Raw genomic sequence first — 20,743 nt, 5'->3', positions numbered from 1 at the left:
TGCTGCCTCGTTACACTTGCGCAGATGCCGGATTCGGTGTATATTGTGGTCTCACAATTTTGGAACTTTCTTCAAATGAAATTGATCCTGCCATATCGCCTGCTCTAGTGTAGGTTTGGATTCGTGTTTTTGAGAGAGAAAAGTTATTATTCGGACTCCTCGAATTGGTGACATGTCTATCAGCCATGGCGAGCAGTCGTGTCTTTTCAGAGGGGTAGCCTGTCTTCCATACGATGGCCCGTCACGATTTTGTATTCCCTGCCCCTCTCTTGGTGCTAGGAGGGTGGTTTCCTTAATTTTTTCAAAAGCGTTATGAAAACAAAACTTAAGGGCCTGTTTATCGTCATCATCATCAACCTCCTATTTAAGGTTACTGCAAAACGAAGTCTTCTTTCATTGACCTTCACCGCTCTTGTCATGCGCTAGCCGAGACCAATTTTTGTCCCGAATGTTCTTATTTCATCCTTCCATTGAGTCGATGGACCTCCCCTTTTTCCTTCTTCTAGATCCGTCTGTAGTTATCCATTTTGCTCTACTCGTGGCCCGCCTATTGCCAGTCGTCTCACGGTCAAAATTGCGCCGTTGAGGACTACCCTATGTGCTGTCCTGATGGTGGTTTTTTCTGATTTTCTTCGGTGCGGGTAAATTTTTTTACGGTAGGCTCTGCAATACGCGGCTCCGATTCAGTGGACGAATCAGTCTTACCGTTTCTGCTTCTTTCTTTCCAGCTCTTCTCTTGTTTAGGTGTTTTATAATGCGGGCAATGGGTTAAATGTTTTCTCTTTTTTGGTGATTGTGGCTTCGGGTCCACCGTTTGACTCTAGAGCCACACCGAGCATTCATACGTGACTTTTCTCTCGGAGGACATCTGTACCTGTTTTAACATAATTTTTAACTTTGCTGCATGGAGCCCTCCATCGTTCGCCAAATAGTGCTTGGTGAGTAGACACAACCACTGTAATATTGAAAAGTAGTGTGAAAATTTATGTGATTAGACCCTATATACAGGGTTTGCGTAGCTTATCCCTCCATTAAGTCTTTTAATGAGCCTTATTGCGTTTGCGGTTATTGCCAGGGGAGAGGGGGAAGTGGAAAGGGGAAACGGGGTGAATTTGAGTGAAAGAGACGAGTTAACACTAGCACTGCATGAACGAAGCTGGAGATCTTTCGGAGATGCCTTAGTCCTTCACTGGGCACAACCAGGCTGATAATGATGATGATGAATGCGTTTCAGTTTACTTCGTTTCTGCTCGTATTCAATGCCTTCCTTGATTTCTGAGAGACTGGCGGTAATCCTTCGCCCCTGTTTTAGTTGGGTGATCCAATTCTGGCGCGGTCATCACTTCGGGGGGAAATACGCCGGGTTGGCTGAGTGGTTAAGGCATAGCGCTACTGGGCCCAACGACGCGGGATCAATTTCCGGACGCGGCAGCCGTTTTCATGCTGGACGCAGAAACCTGAAACGCCCTCGTGTCAAGATTTCGTCGCATTTAAAGTTCTCCAGGTAGTTCCAATTATTCCGCAGCCTACAGTGCGCCGCGCCTCGTAGCCCAGGTGTAGCTGGGGCACGTGAACTACCGGAAATTTGTATTTTTTTCCTTTTCGTGGAAAGACCCTTCGGTTTAATGGCGTCAGTTGCGGCCACATCTAGAGAACGTACCTGTGGAGTATGCTATCACCGACTTGGCGGTGGACGAAATTCACTGAGCCGGCACGGCGCCTCCTAAAAATGCGTATACTATCATTCTTCTCTGCCGTAGTATCATTGTCCTCCTTTACACACTTCAGTTCCCCCTGCGCCGCATAACAGGTTCAGGCCAGGGGCCCTATTCTCGACTGCACAAATTCCCGGAAAATATTTGAATTTGCCGGAAGTCTTTTCTGATTGGCTTTGAATTTAGGTCACGTTCTTCCGGTTGACAAAGCGGTTGTGTGTAATGTCGTCATTTTGACGTTTTATGACGTTCACGGGCACCAGGTCTAAAGTTTGCCTTATTTACCTTCACTGAAACCGCATAATTCTTGGCCGGCAATAAAAAACCAGAATAAAAGCACCAGACATGACAACGTAGACCTGTCTTTGCTATTCAACAATAATAATGCCTGTAATTCACGCCCTCTCTGTGATTGGCTGAGAAAGCATGAAGTAAATGTAATTTAAACAGTTGGCGGGAACGATCACGTCGTGCATTGGCAACTTCAGCCTGCGTGAAAGTGACGTAATGCTATGAAAAATCTTGAAAATGGCAGCTGATTTTGTCTCAAAATAGGGCAAAAAAATTGCCCCGGCTCTCGGCGCCGCGAAATGTCCGCGAATTTGCAGCAGGTGCGGTTTCGCATGCACGCTGTTTCCTACCGAAAAAAAATTTAGTTTCCATGTTTCCATCATTTGTTTCAATTGTTTCCATCACGCTGTTTCCATGTTTCCTACCGAAAAAAAATTTAGTTTCAACTGTTTCCAAGTCAGCGATCACGGAGCATACAAATAACGTGCAGTATTTTGCTTTTATGCTTGGCAATAAATTGAAAATTATTTGTTTGACGTAACCGCAACAGAAGAGGGCAGTACAAGCCCATCCATGACAAAGAGAACCCAATGCATGGTATTTGTCCACACTCGTCCTAGTAAGCTGCTGGGTCACATGATCGAATTTAAGAGAAAAGTAACACAGAAAGTGACTCTTTGGTTTATTACAGCGCTGATTGAAGTCGAGATAGACGAATGAGGGAATTGGCGGCATCGGTGCGATCCGCAGTTATCAGGCGGAGCGCTTCGCTGCGCTTATGTGTCATACAAGCGATGGTCGCGGCCCTGTTTTTCTGCGATCATGCCATGAACTTGTGACATAGCAGCAGACGATAGCGTGGCGCCGTGGCAGGTGATGACACAACAAAGCTTGCATTGAAGCAGACAGCTCAACTATGTACCAAAAATATTTGAAAGAAATAATCAGATACGGTAAAAAAAATCTGTGATCCTCTGGAGGTCGACATCCGCCTTTCGTTCGCTTTGAGAGAACGTTACTCGATCGCCTTGTGGTGTTGACGTCAATTTTGACCCGAAGAAATGTGTTTCTCTTGCCAGCCTCAGCTACTGTCTTAATCTTTATAGGTTTGCCAAGTGTTTTTATATCTTTTATGCACAATATTTGATACTTTGGGTGTGATCTTTATGAATGAAGCGTCAAATTACACTGCATGTCGTCAGAGCTATACGTGCATCACGTCACTGATTGCTTACGTTGTGCTTGCGCAAAAAACATGGCAAATTACCCGGGAATTTGTGCAGTCGAAAATAGGGCCCCAGTCCTCTAATCTTGCTGCCTCAGTCGAAACTTTCTGGTGGTAGCGGTGACGTATTTGCAAGGACGCTTGATGAGTACAGCTGAGAGTGGATGGCTAGCAGCCACAGGGAGTCTAATAACACTATCGCGTTAGTAAATAATGCACTGTCGATGCCGGTAGCGTCACAACGTGCACAATGCACCTCTTTCATCACTTCCGTTTCTCCTCATTACAACGCGAACAACGTCACCAGGCAGACTAGAACACACCACAGCCCCTCTATAATCAGCATTCTGAGCGACTGCTGTGCACCTTCAGTTTACTCACGTGTCGTCTCCTTCCCGTGTCACGCAGGCGTACAAAATTAGGACTGACGTCACTGTACTTTGCTGTGTTAGCGCGTTGGTTGCACACTGAAAATCGGCGGCTCTTACCTCGAGCAGCGCTGATGAAGCTGAGAGGGATCGATCGGAAAGTGTGGTGGTTTCGTTATGTGCAAGCGCCATATTTTACCAGACGTTCCGAGGCTCGAGCTTAAGCGAAAAACCTGGCGTCTAGCGTGGCCGTTCACCATATCAAAACAGCCCCTTTACGACGCCTTCTATCGTACCAGCTTAAACTCGGAAGTAGTTGCTAGCGAGGGGTGGTCGTCCGCTAGTATACCGCACACGAAGACAGGGGAAGAACAACCATCGAAATTCCTCATCGTCATCACTTCCCTCGTTATTCGGTGCAAAACGGACTAGGGGCGCATCGCCTAGTAGGCAGATCAAAGCTATTCTAAAGCAAAGTGCTCCTCCCGTGGCAAGATGTTAGAGCTCTTCGACAATGCGAGGCGATACAAGGCGGCGTAAAAGTTCAGCTGGCATTATTCTGTCCGATTCGTAACCCACGAATGTGCTTAGATGGACTCGGATGTTTTATTTTCAATGGAGCAAAAACTTCCACCGTCGCTCCTGCATGGCTGCGCTATATGTTCACTTGTAAATGGCGGCACTGCACGAGTCCATCGTCGTAGAGAATCTGAGGAAAATATTTTAAAACAGAAGCCTAATTATTCAGGTTGGCGCGCGTACGTACGTCAACAACATTAAAGCTGGAATGCGCACAGCTGAATGGTTTGAACAATTTTGTGGACACAAACCATGCATTGGATTGTACGCGAATAACGTAAATTAATCATGCCTATTTAAATGACTGGTTCGGCTGCTGAACACAGACTGCTGAATACTGCTGAAGACAGACAGAGAGCGGCTTCAGTGTGCGTAATGAACGCATTGTAGCAGCCTCCGCTGACTCTTCACTACAACAACTTGAACGAAACAGGCGCAAAGAAACACCCACGCTTCCACAGGCCACGTGTTTTTAACCAAAATATTGGCGATAATGTACACGTTCCTTCACGACCAGAGCAGCTGCGGCCGCGTTGTTCGCCCAGCCGTCACCCCGTCGGTTTTCCTGTTCCACCACCCAGCCGTACCACCGAAACACGCCAGCACCAAAATACAGAGATCGGGAAAGCAGAAACGTGCAATTTTTGTTTAATTTTGCCATCCCTGAGAATTAAGCGCCGCAACGGCACCGCTAAATTTATGCGACTCGTACACTTGCGTCTGGACTCGTGTTCGTAAACAAAACGTCTTTACATTACTTTACTGACGAGCGCAAGCTCTTGTAAATACAGTACTCATCAATATTGTACTCATGTGTATTCTACTCATGAGTATCGTACTCGTAAGTATTGTAATCATAAGTACTGTACTCATGAGTACTATACTCACGCGTACTCTATATACGCCTGTACTCACTCGCCATAGTACTCACTTTTCAAATCTGGGTTTGTACTCATAACCTACTCACTCGTGAGTTTGAGTTAAAATTCGTATAAATGAGTGTACTCAAGAGTGAGTGTGCCGACCCATGCGGACCAACAGCCTGACGCCTGTTGCAGCCCATTAGCACGCAACTATTTCTGCCCCACTAAATCTAGAGGGGAATCGTGTCGGGAGTTGACATCTAGCTACGCGCAGCCTCTTGCCGGCTGGTAAGTAGCTATTTCAGCCAGAAATATTTCAGGAAGGAAAGGAACAGCGCAAGTGTTGACGTATCCCTCTCCCAATGGCCTTGGCGCCGATATAAATTAAAGAGCAAAAAAATCTCTACTCGGTTCTTTTCTATAAGGGCAAAAATGAGCCCATCAAGACCGCCATTGCCACAAACGGCTTCTTTTAGTCTATTAGTTGACAACACAACCTACTACCAAATCATATATTCCAGCCGAACAAATTCGTTAAGCAAGCCGCAACAACTTACGCATTGGTGCTTCAAGAACCTCTGCGCTTGCAGAAAATATTAGACACCCAGAACACTTTATTGCACAAGTTTTCAAATTTATGTCACTCTTGTAGCAAAATTCTGCCTACTCACCTTTCTGAACATAACTCTGAAAATTCCATAGAAAAGCCAGTAAAACGGATTCTTATTAGATAGAAATCTTTCTTCAGCAACTGGCACTTGAGCAGATCTGCCTCGAGCATGATGAGCATTTCTATTTTCCTGAAATACAAATGACACCCACAAGTAGCAACATTAGTAGAACATCGCGCATGTATATATATATATATATATATATATATATATATATATATATATATATATATATATATATATATATATATATATATATATATATATAAATCTAGAGAAAGATAAACTCACAAAGCGCGCAGAAATAGTATAAGTAAAGAGTCGGATACACAGCAAGAACAATAACAAACAATGTTTACTTACGTAGCGGCAATGGGACTTGCCTTCATCAGAGTAAAGTTACAATCATGTAACTTTACTCTGATGAAGGCAAGTCCCATTGCCGCTACGTAAGTAAACATTGTTTGTTATTGTTCTTGCTGTGTATCCGACTCTTTACTTATACTATATATATATATATATATATATATATATATATATATATATATTAGGGAGAGAGAGGGCTTTGAAGATGGTCACCAGATAGAAATAATACTTTGGAGAAGGTAGCGGCCTCAGACCTCTGCCAACGTTTTGACAAGGAGAGTTGTCTTTTTCAAGGCATCAGGGTTCATCTCTCGCACACTGTTTTATAGATACAGATTGAGTTGGAGAGAGAGGGAGGAGGTTGTTAAGAACGGGGCCGGAAGGAAGACAGCAGAGTGGGTCAACGGTCCCCAAGACGCCCTTCTCGTTCCCGATCTTCCCGGAAGCCTCCTTTGAGGTCGCCCGGCCTCACCGCAGCCCAGCTTAACCGTTCCCCCCTGTTTTCTCCGACTCCCGCGTAGTCTTCCCTCTTTCTGTACTGCGGTGTCCTCTCACAATAACCACACCTCTATTTTTCTCTCACTATTTCGCTCCTTTCAACCCACCGTTGACCCACTCTGCTGTCCTCTTTCCGGCCCCGTTCTTAACAAACTCCCCCCTCTCTCTCCAACTCAATCTGTATTTATAAAACAGTGTGCCAGAGATGAACCCTGATGCCGTGAAAAAGACAAGTCTTCTTGTCGAAACGTTGGCAGAGGTCTGAGGCCACTACCTTCTCCAAAGAATTAGATATATATATATATATATATATATATATATATATATATATATATATATATATATAGAGAGAGAGAGAGAGAGAGAGAGAAATGAGGGTAGGCAGTCAAGAAAACCTCGGAAAGCAAAGGGGAGGATGTGATAGGTAATTGAAACCGATAAAGAGTTTGGAAAGAAAGAAAGAAAGAAAGAAAGAAAGCAAGAAAGAAAGAAAGAAAGAAAGCGGAGAAAAAATGCCCGCCAGGTGGGATCCGAACCCACGACCTCCAGAATACCGGTCTGGTGCGATAACCACTACGCTACCGGCGGGGCTATATTTCCCCTCCAATTTCTGGGTATTTATGTTAGGTAATTTTGTTTCCTGCGCATGGGGGTGGTAGCCAGCGCCACTCTGACTACTCGGGGTGAAGGGGACCTTCTTTTAAACCCCAGGGCCGTGACTCGAGTGTCTACGACATGTCGAGAGTGGTCGACCAGCGTTGAACCCTCTTAAGCTCCCTGTTGCACCAAGACTGCCAGAACAGAGGCCCTCGCTATGCATGTAGCGAATCAGAATAGGGAACGAGGGGCTCGTTGAATGAAGGCAGAAATAAGGCTTGGCAGTAAATGAAACCTCGGAAATCAAAGGGGAGAATGTCGCAGGTAATGGAAACAGATATAGAATTTGGAAAAAGAGGAAGAATGTGGAGGAAAAAAAAAGCGTAGAAAACATGCCCGCCGTGTGGTCCCACAACCTCCAATATATATATATATATATATATATATATATATATATATATATATATATATATATATATATAAGCAGTCAAGAAATCCAAGGAAAGCAAAGGGACATTGGAGGTAGTTGGTTTGGATCCCACCTGGCGGGTACATTTTCCCCACTTTATCTTTGCTTTTCGCCACTTTCTTTCTCTATAAAACTATATTCGTCTCAAGGATAATAAATGACGTAGTGCTTTTTCGAGCTTCTTTCCTTGGCTTTCTGGACTGCTTAACATTTATTCTATTGTTATTCAACAAGCCCCTCAATTCCCCTTCTGATTCTCCCTCTCTGTGTCTCTTTCTCTCTCTCTCTGTCTCTCTCTCTCTCTCTCTATATATATATACATATATATATATACATATATATATACATATATATATATATTTATATGTATGTATATATATTGTAGTGCGGAAGAGGTAACAGCGATGAACAGTTCAATGTTAACTATCCGCTATCCTTTCAAGGAGATTGGCCATCGTACAATAACGACAAGGAAGATGAAGCACCGGTGCACCGGAAAAGCATCATCATCAGCGTGGATCGCTAGAAGAGCGCGTGAGAGCCAGCCGTCTGCCCCGCTTGCTTTGGACTGCCTTCGCTGAGAATCCTGCAGCAGTTCCTTCGGAAATGAACCCATCTTACAATATATATATATATATATATATATATATATATATATATATATATATATATCGAAATAAGGGTTGGCAGTCAAGAAAACCTCGGAAAGCAAAGGGGAGGCTGTGGTAGGTCATTGAAATAAATAAAGAATTTGGAAAGAAAGACAGAAAGCGGAGAAAAAATGCCCGTCAGGGGGGATCCGAACCCACGACCTCCAGATTACGAGAATATATATATATAGAAAGGAGACATGGTCAGACAAGTCATGAAAAGAAAGCTATCAGAAGGCAGGTGCACGCATAGCACGCGCACCTGGAGGTACTGTCTGGTCGGTACAAGGTACAAGTTCAGGGAACACCGAGGGGGTCAGAAATGAATATTAGCAAACAGGAATGCAAGAAACGAAGGAAAGAGGAAAACAATCCCACACGCTCGCGTGCACAAATCGATTAGAAGGAGAGAGTATCAAAGCCATCAATCGTACCGCAGCTTTATACTCAGAACATAATACCTATACTTGCTGGTCGGATTTCGTTTAGTGAAGCCACTGTGCTAAAGATTGTGGTGCTTGCTGGCAACTATAACCGTCTAGTGGGGGTCGCCAACTGATGGGAGGTTATTATCTAGGGAAAGAGTTGAACAGGCGTGACACTGTTCAGGGAAATGCAGAATTCCAGCATATGAATAAAAACAAGAGAGGGGTAAGAGGCGAAGGCAAAACCTGAAATTTTAGTCGGAGGAAAGACACGTCAGTTTCCAAAAACTTTCGTTGATTCCAAGCAACACTGACTTAAACTTATTGATAAGGTAGGGCTCATGAACCTCGCGAACCTCACGAACATCGCGATCGTGATGCGTTTTAAAACTATATTCGGGAATTGGGCCTTCTGCTGCCGAAGGAATGACCAGGAGTGTTAACATGCCTTGATAGAGGCAAATAAGGGCAGGTTTTTGCATGAGAGCGGTGATTGTTTAACCTAAAACGGAAGGCTGTTTCAGTCTGTCCAATCTATTGTTTGCCGGAGAGGGTGCATTCCGGCAGGTATACTACATCGGTGGAGTCACAGTGAAGGTTCCTTTTTACATTAACATTATGGTTTGAAGCCATGCTGGCGGCGCGCTGTTTGGTGGCCATATGTGGGCATACCTTACACCGCGGTTTGTTGCAGGGCATGCAACAGGTAGACTATGGTCGGCTGATGTTAGATTTGGGTAGAACGTCGGACATAATTTTGCTCCGTCTGAGAACAACGAGTGGAGGCTCACAAAATATTCTTTTTGGGCGTTGAGTTTGAACAAGCATATTATGATTATTCCTTAGTATTGATGCAACTTTCGGGCAAGAGTCCGAAAGGGTCAAAACGAGGTTTTTTGGGGATTGGGTTTCGGAGCTTTTATACAGAGAATTTCTATGCGGCTCAACTGGTTAGCTGGGGTAATCGCGTCGTCCATTACCTGGTCTGGGTATGCAAATAGAATGGAAGTTAGAAGTTCTATGCAATTAGAATGGAAACCCGCTTGCCTTGTGCAGATTCGGCTAAAACGGTGAGATTGGCTATAAGGTATGGAGCTCTTGCAGTTCCAGACATGGCTGCTCTGGAAGTGCAAATACTGGCGCGTGTGCGTAGGTTTCCTGAGGAGATTAGCGAGACGCCAGCCCTGAGAAACCGTGTAACATCAAGGAAATTTATGCGGTGCATAGAGTAAGAATGAGAGAGGGAGATACTAGAATACGCAAGGTTAAAAGCCTCAATAAACGTAAAAGTTCCATTTCCCCATGGGGCCATATCAAGAATATATCGTCTATATACCTTTCGTAGTACAGTGGCTTGAAATTTTGGGTTGCGAGAAAGTTTGACTCTAAACATCCTATAAAGTTATTCGCGTAGTTGGCCCACTTGTTGGCCCCATTGACGTTCCGCTGACTTGCACGTAATTGACACCATCAAACTCAAAATTGCTGAGCTCAAGGGTAAGGTGAAGTAAAGTTTCAAGGGTAAGAGAATCGATAGGTTTGTCACCAGCCGACTGCTCATACGCACATGTTACAGCGGTGATTCCATCCGCATGCGGAATGTTAGTGTATAGCGTTAGTGTATAAGCTGCATCCATACTAACGAAACATCACAGTCCCCTTGTTCAAACTCAACGCATAAAAGGAATATTTACCGAGCCGCTACGCGTAGTTTATAAGCGGAGCAAAAATATGTGCGACGTTCTCCCCAAATCCAGCATCAGCCGACCACAGACTACTGATTACTCGCCCTGTAACGAACCACGGGTAACGTAAGCCCACAAATGACGGCCACACAGCGCGCCGCCACCACAGCTTTAAACTATTCATCACATCATCACCATCACGAGCCTATCTATGCCCACTCCAGGGCAAAGGCCTCTCCCATTATTCTTCAATTACCCCGGTTTAAACCATTTTGTTAACGTAAAAGGGAACTTTAACTGTGACTCCCCCAACGTCGTATACCTGCTGTAATGCACCCTCTGCGGCAAACAATACATCGGCCAGACTGAAACACCCTTCCATTTGAGGTTTAATAATCACCGCTGTCATGCAAAAACTTTCCCTTTTTGCCTCTATAAAGGCATGTTAACAATCCTGATCATTCTTTTGAACAGCTGATTGCCGCAATTCTCGAATCTAGTTTTTAAAACTCATGAGAATCGTGAGGCTCGTGAGTTCCACCTTATCTGGAAGTTTAAGTCAGCGTCGTTCTGTATGCATAAAAGTTATGGGAAACTGACGCGTCTTTCCTCCGATTAAAATTCCGGCTTTTGTCTTCTCCTCCCCCTGTCTCATTTTTATTCTATGCTGGAATTCTGCATTTCTGAGGATAGTGTTGGGCTTGTGCATCTCTTTCCCTCGATAATATTGTCCCACCAGTTGGCGACCCCTAGTAGACGGCTATAGTTGCGTACTAGCACCGCGTTCTTTAGCACAGCGGTTTCACTAAACCCAATCTGAGCAGCAAGTCTGGACATTATGTTATGGGTATAACGCTGCGATGCCATAGTTAGCTTTGCTACTATCACCTTGTAATCGATTCCTGCACGCGAGCGTGTTTGCTTGCTTTCCTCGCCCCTTTCTTCCTTGTATTCCTGTTTTGTAATTATTATTGTGACCGCATCGGCGTTCTCTGAACTGGTACCATGTGCCAACCAGATGTGTACCTCCAGATGCGCGTCATGTGCGCTCACTGTCTTCTGTTATCTTATTTAAATGACTTGTTTGACGCTGTCGGTCATTTTTTCTGCTTTTTGATGCTCTTTTTATAGGAATGTACACTCATTTTCTGTCAAAACTGCCTGTCTGCCTGCTTTTGTGCGCGCTACTCTTTCCTCCTACCACCAGAAGCCAAGTATAGCCTCGTGAGAACCAGTGTACAATATATTGCACAGTCGTTCTCAGCGCTGTAGCGGTTTTCCAACAGCCGTAGAAGCAAAGACTGCCTGTGCAAAGAATTGCACAGACATGTGGTGCCATCTAGCGGAGAGTGGGAGAAGTCGACTGCGCGGTTCTTTTTACGCGCCATTTTGACGATGGCCTCCCTTCCCGTGAAGTCGTTCTACTCGGCCCGGCCAAGTAACATCATTTTATTTTCTAATCGCTTTAAGGAATGGTTTAAAATTTGTGTTCAATGGATTCTTGAATCTGTAGGGATCATCTAGAACTCAATTTTATTTCACGCAAATGTGTATTTTCTTTGTTGAGGCACTGAATTCTTTTGTGTACATTTTATTGCACACTGGGATCGAGGTACATTGCATTAGGTAATTTCGAGTGTGTGCGCCGTGTGTACTGTTACGATGACCTGGCAGTAAATTGATATTTATCTCTACCAAATAAGCTTTTTTGGTTTGTAACAACGTTATCAATTTATCAATATTCATATCAATTTATCGATATCAATTATCAATACCAAGAAGACAGTGAAATGCTGCAAGTCGCACAAAAAAACCGGCTCAAACTGCTGGATTTTAAACTGCTTGTTGCTCACCATTTGCTGAGAGAGGGACCGGACGTTTGTGAAAGCGACGAAGAACCGCCACCCAAACTATCTGCGACCACGACAGCAACATTGCCACCTGTCTCTTTCAGGACAGCGGGCGCCAGACATGCCCGAGCTTTCTGATCAAAAGTCACCATCAAGCTGCCGTAACCCCGGATGCTCTCACGCACGAAGTTTCGGTGCACTCGCTGCGACGTTTTTCTTTGTTTTACTTCTTCAAGAAACTGCTTCTAGCAGTTTCATTGCTATAATTTTCAGCTGGAGAACTGTCTTTTCTTTTATTACGTGCAATATGTGATTTTGGTTTTTTTCGTGCACTGAATCCCGGTGTGCAATATATTGCGCATGCCATGGTAGGCCAACAGCAAATTTTACATGAATAAGACGTTTTTCTCGTAATTTCCCGGTTCCAATGGGCTTATGTACACCATTTCTTTTACTACACGTGGCGGTTTGTTAGTCGCGACTCACGAGAATAGTACTTCTTGATGTTTCAATCACCTGACTCTGATTCTTAGAACGGATATGTACGGCCTGATGTGCGCCATATACGTGCATGGGCATATCTTCATCTCTTCTTTTGACCACTCTCTTACCCCAATTGCCATGGGGTACTGATAGCAATTACCTTGATAATTTCTTTTTTTCATACTTCTTTTCCATGTCCGTTACGCACGACTCTGATTTCTTTGTTATCTTTTTTATGCTCATGCTAAATGCGTGCATGGGGATATCTTGTTGTGACCCCTCTGTTTCATTCCTTTTTCTAAGGGTGGAAATCGGCGTATCTTGTTAAACGTTTTTGTTGTTTCTTTTTTCTCGTTTTTTTCGCATGTTCGGACCACGTGACTGTGATTTCTTGTTATCTTTTTTCCCTCTTCCACTTCTCTCATTTTTTTCCGCTGCCCACCAGCCACGATCCCGTTGTACAAATTCTCCCTTCTCTTCCCCTGCCCTATCCCTTGCTACATTCTCTATATATATATATCCCTGAAACCAACTTATTCTGTTGTCTGAAGAAAGGAAGTCCCATTCCTGAAACGTCAGTAAACGTTCGTTTTTTAATGTTTTGCTCATTTGTCGCTGTCTCTACTTACCTTACCTTCTCGCGCTCTGTCTGCGTTTTTATACATATGGAGAGTCGGGAGGAATGGGACACTTTCCACAAATGCATTTCTAGTTTTGTTTATTTTGAACCCAAAAAGATAGTTGATGGATTATAGTACAAGTCGAAACAAGCTGCGCAAATTCTGAGAAACACGGGTTACTGCCACTTCTAGCGCAACAGCAAAAAAATAGTTTCTAACATCTAAAATCTGTCCCATTCCACCCGTCCCTTCGGCTGGAGTGGGATATCCTATGGGAGGAATGGGACGCCAGTAAAGTATCGGTCCCAACGTCTTCAGCGGGCAATAAAAGCCAATAGTTCCACATCAAACTTGAAGCAAGCTTGCAGGCGCTTCGTTCCCCCAATAGTTTTTGGCGCTGGCAGCTTCATCACAATATCCGTCATTGGCACAGTCCCTATATCTTTCTGCGGAGGAAAGTAAAATTTTGAGCTCTCTTCTTTCTTTCGAAGGAACTGGACACTGACGTCAATACTGTCACTACTTTCGACTCTACCCGTGTAATAAACGTCAGATTTTTTCTTACCAAATCTGACAAGGACAAAATCGCCTTTTGTCACTTGAACAGTTTCGTTTGGGCAATCGGCCTCACAAATGTCCCGCCTCTCATTATCGGAACCCGACATGTCACTGTGTCAATCATCAAATGCAACGGCAACAGTGTCGTCTTCACTGGAAGAACTGAACTCCTTCTGAAGTCGCCGTTTCTTTTTTGGGCGGGTAGTGGCGACACTCTTAGCTATGATAAGCGCTCTTTTTTTCAGACTCTATCGTGCCGGCCTCTCTGCAGCTTCTTGTTCAATCGTATGTTTCTCGGGTGTATCCGTAAGTACTTTTGTCCTACCTTTCTTCCTTCTTTTTTGCCCTGTCTTACGCGGTGCAGCCTTAGGGGAGGGCCTTAGGTCGCTTGGAACAATCCGGCTGGGAGATGCAGTTGACATCGAGGATGCGTTGGCGACAGTAGGTGGGAAGACATCTGTAGAGACGTTGCGAGCTCCATGGCCGCTTGTCTCAAAGTTCAAATCACTTTCCAGTCGGCTTGCGCTGTCTGTTTTCATGATGATGGTGGCCGTCTGTCGTGACACCTCTCCGCTTACGGATGTTACGGGTCTGTCAGTGACTGATGACATCATGTAGTCATCCGAAGTGAAGGGCTTGCTATTGACAGGCCAAATTCCAGTTTTCTGAAAGCCCGAGATTATGTTCTTTTGTGTCACCGTTAATACGTAGGCGGATACAACTAGTTGTGCAACATTGTGGATGGAGATGGCCTTCAGGGGTTATTTATGAGCCAATCATTGCAAGCAGCGTTGTACCGAGATTTAAATGGTCCGTAGACGGACACATCAAGTGGCTGCAGGCGGTGGCTACAGTGTGGGGGAAAGGTCAGCAGGATGACTTCGCTCTCTTTGGCCTTGTTGATGGTGTTGATGCTCACGTAGCTTTCATGATTGTCGAGAATTAAGAAAATTGGTTCTCCTTCGAGCACTTCGTATGTCTCACAGTGGGCTCTAATGCCAAAAAAAAAACAGTTCGCTGGACATCCATCCCGACTTGCTTGCCAAACCGAGGCTTCCTGCCGGGGCGCCTTTCAGAAAAAAATTTTTAAACCTCACGCGTGGCAAAATGAACACTGGTGGCAGGGCGTTTCCGATGGCAATAACAGTGCACAAAACAGTCACCAGTTCGCCGCGTTCTGCGGATGTAACCTGACCAATTTGCTTTTCTCCACGTGCTGCTACTTCCTTTGGTGGGTTGTGTGCAGTTGTGAAGCCCGTTTCATCACAATTGTAAATGCGCTCCGGAGTTAGCTTGTATCGGTCGTAGACACTTATCAGGTTTGAAAGGAAAGCATCGACGTTGTTCTTATTGAAGCTTGTTGCGTGACCCAGACTCGTCGCTTCTGGCTATCGAAGCGATAGCTCGGGATGGCGGTCCATGAAGTCCATAAACCAGTCTCTTCCAGCTACCTTGTTCTGTTCCCATGACGCCGGGCACTTCCTGTTTAAGGCTGTGGCAAACCCGTACGCCAGTGAATGAACTTGCATTCTCGTAAGCCCATAATGCATTGTGCTTGCTTTCAGCAAATATTCTTTCAAGAGTATTTCATCTTCTGTTGTGAAGACCATTCCGCAGACCAAATTGGACATGAACATGATGCCACCTGTGTCACCGCATTCTCTGTACTTCTTCACTGCTCGGCCAAGCGAGGATTATGATATTTCAAAAGCTTCTGCTACGTCTCTTATACTTTTTTTTCATTGCACACCAATCTCACAGCATCCAGGATCAAATTGTTCAATGTTTCAGCTCTGTCGGGAGGCTTCCTTTTGTAAACCCGCGGCATCTTCCTGAAAATGGAAATGGATCAAAAATTGGCAAATGTAAATATTCACGCACACCAAGCACGCTTAACTTCCTTGCATGCACGTAACAGCACTCCTATTGCTGCCTACTATTCACGTGCTCATTCCGGGCTTCTCGCAAATGTGTACAGTAATCACACCTTTTGAGTGGAGAAACATTGCATTTTGTGATGCCCCGTTGGTTTAGCGCGTCTTAACGTCAACTGTGGCAGAAACAGCTGTCTGTTATTTAACATCACGACACCAAGCATTTGTACACTTTAAATAACAAATAAAAAAATAACTGCTTTCGGAACTAAAGCGGCACAGCATTGAAGCTTATTCGCTAGACACAGCATCAGCCGTATGGTGGGGAGGAATGGGACACTGTCCCGTTCCACCCTCGACTCAAATATCCCATTCCTCTCCAGGCGGTTCGCCCAACGAAAAATGCATTCAATGGCGATAATTCTCTTGTTAGGGTTAAACTTGTTATTGCATGAAGTACGACCCTAACGCGTGTTTTCGAAGAAAAATTGGTATCAGCATAGGCGGGGCGGTTTAAAACTTAGAGAGGTGTAATTGAGTAAGCGGATACTTACTTTTGACACGTGAAAAACAAGAGTTGTAGTCAGAGAAAGCTCCATCCGCTGAAGACGGCCACCATTAGGCCAGGCTATCGGTATGCTAGTGCCATCTCGTGAGCAGCCGATGAACGTGTTTGAACGAACTCTTGGAGAGATAGACGAGCTGTCCCATTCCTCCAACCGTCCCAAACCTCCCGACTCTCCCTATATATATATATATATATATATATATATATATATATATATATATATATATATATATATATATATATATATATATATATATATAGTGAATCAGAAATGGGATATGAGGGGCTCGGTGAATTGAGACAGAAAATAAAAGTTGGCAGTCAAGAAAACCTCGGAAAGCAAAGGGGGGGGGGGGTTGTGGTGGGTCATAGAAACAGATGAGGAATTTTTTCAGTCAGAAAGAAAGTGGTGAAAAAATGTCCGCGGGTCGGATCCGAACCCACGACCTCCAGAACACTGGTCTGGTGCGATAATTGCATTGAAGTATGCACGCAGAGGCGCCGTCACGTGGTATTTTTTTCATATATCGCGGGTTCTCTTGATCAGACAGAATGAACGAGTACGCAATTAGTTCTTCGCTGAGAATAGCGCAGTTAGATGCATTTCGTGGGCACCTACAAGTGCCTCATTGACACTTATTGATTGGGTCAGTACTTCTCGATTTAGATAATTATTACAACTAATTAGTTAAGTCTCCTTAATGAAGAAAATACTGTCCGCTTGGTCACGGTACTGCAAACATTAGGCACTAGGTTTTCTTCAAGTAACGCCATTGCACTTTTTTTAAATCTTGGTGCATGATAGCTGGGACACCCTGTATATATATATATATATATATATATATATATATATATATATATATATATATATATATATATATATATATATATATATATATATATATATATACATAAATAAGGGTTGGCAGTCGAGAAAACCTCGGAAAGCAAAGGGGAGGATGTGGTAGATCATTGAAACAGATTAAGAATTTGGAAAGAAAGAAAGAAAGTGAAGAAAAAATGCCCGCCAGGTGGGATCCGAACCCACGATCTCCAGAATACCGGTCTGGTGCGATAACCACTACGCTACCGGCGGGGCGATTTTCCCATTCACTTTCTGGGGTATTTATGTTAGGTATGTTTGTTTCCTGTGCTTGGGGGTGGTAGCCAGCGCCATTCGGACTAATCGGGGTGAAGGGGTCCTTCTTTTTAACCCCCGGGTCGTGACTCGAGTGTCTACGACATGTCCAGAGTGGTCGACCAGCTTTGAACCCTCTTAAGCTCCCTTTGGCAACAAGACTGCCAGAACAGAGGCTACCACCCCCAAGCACAGGAAACAAACATACCTAACATAAATACCCCAGAAAGTGAATGGGAAAATCGCCCCGCCGGTAGCGTAGTGGTTATCGCACCAGACCGGTATTCTGGAGGTCTTGGGTTCGGATCCCACCTGGCGGGCATTTTTTCTTCACTTTCTTTCTTTCTTTCCAAATTCTTAATCTGTTTCAATGATCTACCACATCCTCCCCTTTGCTTTCCGAGGTTTTCTCGACTGCCAACCCATATTTCTGTGTTATTTTCAACGAGCCCCTCATTTCCTATTCTGATTCGCTATATATATATATATATATATATATATATATATATATATATATATATATATATATATATATATATAGTAAGGAAATGACGGGCTCGTTGAGGACATACAGAAAGATAGGTCAGCAGTCTACAACGCCAAAGGAGGCATAGGGGTAGGGTTAGGCTCTTTTCTTTTTCACTACGGTTAATTAAGTAAACATTTTTTTAATTATACAGAAGAAAGAAAGAAAGAAAAACACGCGCCCAGAGTGGGGACCGAACCCACGCCTTTCGATTACACGTCGAGTGCCTTACCAATTCGGCTATCTGGGCGACTGTGTTCTCCATCACTTTCTGGGCTATTTATATTTACTAGAAGTGTATCTGACGCTTGAGGGTGGTAGCCAGCGCCACTCTGACTACACGGGGAGAAGGGGACCTTCTTTTTAACCCCCGGGGCGTGACTCGAACGTCTACAGCCTGTCATGAGCGGGTTACTGGCGGGAAGCCCTCTTATGCTACCTAGGCATCAAGGCTGCCAGAACCGAGACCCTCGCTAGGCTCTCGCAGAATAATATAGTAAGGAAATGAGGGGCTCGGTGAGGAAATACACGCGCCCCCACTCTGGGCGCGTGTTTTTCTTTCTTTCTTTCTTCTGTATAATTTTAAAAAATGTTTACTTAATTAACCCTAGTGAAAAAGAAAAGAGCCTAACCATACCCCTATGCCTCGTTTGGCGTTGTAGACTGCTGACCTATCTTTCTCTCTCTCTCTCTCTCTCTATATATATATATATATATATATATATATATATATATATATATATATATATATATATATATATATATATATATATATATATATAGGGAGTAGTAGAACTTTGAAGATGGTAGAGAACACAAGAGAAGAAAAACTTCGAACAAGGTAAAAGCATGATTGTGGCCTACGTTTCAGCAAAGAGAACTTGCTTTCCTCAGGGCAATCTCTCGCCTGGCAGGCAGGGTTTATATAGGGGTAGGACCCCAGGTGAAAGGAGAGGGAAAGATGGAAGGGAAATTGAGCAAGCTGATTGGTTTCGGAGTGTGTCGGGGGAGAGATTGAGGGGCCAAGAAGGTTGTCTAGCTTAAGCCGCGAAGTAGGTCACACGGAAGTCAGCTGGTGGTTGATATTCGTAGAATTTTCGGACAGAAAGGATGAGAGGGTGCTTATTGACACGCCGCGGGGTATAGGAAAAGGATCTCAGAACCGCCGGAAGCAGACCAGGCGGTGAGGGTGGGGTCCTTATCAGAAACTATCTGCAAGCCTCAGGTCAAAAGAAAAGATAGAGACGGGGGAAAACTAACTAGGTCAAGAAAAAAATAAAAAAGGAGAAAAAACAGGGAGGGAAACCACATAAACCCACACACAAAAGAAAAAGCAATGGCCCGGCAGCTGAAATGGCACGTGTCACCCACGGCAACATTCCTGGTACAGGCCTGTCCTGAAACTCAAAAACGAAAAGATAAAGTTAGAGTGACGTACGGGGCACAAGACCACGCGGAGTAAAAAAAAAAGAGAAATTAAATAAATAAAATTGAATTCCAAAAGCAAAGGTTGGAGGCATGAGGGCGAGTATTAGGCTAGACACTAAGGAATGAAAAAAAAAAGGAAAAAGAAATTAGGTGACCAGGTACAGAGCAGAGTGAACGGTCATAGTCTTTGGATGAGGAATATGCAAGAAAATGCCTAATGCTGTACTCCCGGTGAATATCGCAAGGATTCCAAGTTGCCCTTAGACGCATTAATTCCAGCAGGTTCCATGGAGTTGAATTTGTGAATTAAGTAGGATTCTCGGTATTTCCTGTCCCTAGGGGACTTAAAATTTGACTGAAGTATATATACCTTAAGGTCATCAAAATTGTGGCCTGGTTGGTTGAAATGCTGCGCTACAGCTATGGAGGATTTGCTAAGAGTATCTGCCCGGTGACCATTAAGTCGTAGGCTCATAGGTTGGCTCGTTTCGCCTATATACTGTTTGTGGCACATTGAGCATTCCAACATATACACAATGTTGGATGAAGTGCACGTAAAACTTGAATTAATCTTGTGGACATAATTACTGGCTGTGCTTTTTACAACGCAGTCTGTTTGCAGGTGCCTACAAGTCTTGCATCTGGGGCGGGAGCAGCTGGTTATGACTGGTTGCTTTGAAGGCCCTGTTTTAGCATGGACTAAAATATATTTTAGATTCCTCTTTCTCCGGTAGGTAACCCTTGGTGCTTCCGGGAAAGTCTTTTTAAGTCGGTCATTACTGGCTAAAATGGGGTATTACTTCCGCAGTATATTGTTTACGTTTGGGAGGGCGTTTGAAAATTTAGTTATTAGGGCAGGTGGCCTGGCGCTTTCGTTTTGCCGCTGTTTCTTGAGAACGTCATCCCTTTCGAGATTAGACACACATTGGTACGCCTGATCGAGCGAGCTTTCGGGGTGGTTCCTGTTCATAAGGGTGGCCTTTAGTTCGTCTAGGTGCTCTACGTAGTCACTGTCATCACTGCATACTCTTCTAAGCCTGGTGGCTTGTCCTACAAAGATCCCTTGTTTGCAGTGTCTGGGGTGATGGCTTTTATAATCTAGGTACTGCTGCCTGTCTGTTGGCTTTCTAAAAAGCGTGGTTTTAAGTTTACCGTTGTATAGAATGACGGTAGTATCTAGGAAGTTCACTTCTTTTTCAGAATACTGGCAGGAGAATTTAATAGTCGGATGCGAAGAATTGAGATGGGATATAAACGTTTCTAGAGTCGCGCGACCGTGTTCCCAAATCATAAAGA

General features: G+C 44.2%; 2 protein-coding genes and 1 pseudogene across 3 annotated transcripts in view; all 3 read right to left on the bottom strand.

Moving 5' to 3' along the window:
* Positions 1-20,743, bottom strand: part of LOC144149144 (uncharacterized) — a 580,336-nt gene that overhangs the window by 353,875 nt on the left and 205,718 nt on the right. The gene's annotated exons all lie outside the window — the stretch shown is intronic.
* Positions 1-20,743, bottom strand: part of LOC144149677 (pancreatic triacylglycerol lipase-like) — a 42,425-nt gene that overhangs the window by 14,733 nt on the left and 6,949 nt on the right. The window contains exon 3 of the mRNA XM_077681332.1: positions 5,713-5,841. Within this exon, the coding sequence (XP_077537458.1) occupies positions 5,713-5,841 (129 nt within the window). The remainder of the gene's footprint in view (positions 1-5,712; positions 5,842-20,743) is intronic.
* LOC144149678 (uncharacterized) lies at positions 13,670-14,942 on the bottom strand (annotated as a pseudogene).

Source organism: Haemaphysalis longicornis, unplaced genomic scaffold (genome assembly GCF_048455015.1).
Source record: "Haemaphysalis longicornis isolate Haplotype H1 unplaced genomic scaffold, Haemaphysalis longicornis Haplotype H1 scaffold_8, whole genome shotgun sequence".
NCBI classification, from domain to species: Eukaryota; Metazoa; Arthropoda; class Arachnida; order Ixodida; family Ixodidae; genus Haemaphysalis; species Haemaphysalis longicornis.
This window is presented reverse-complemented; position numbering and strand designations above follow the sequence as displayed.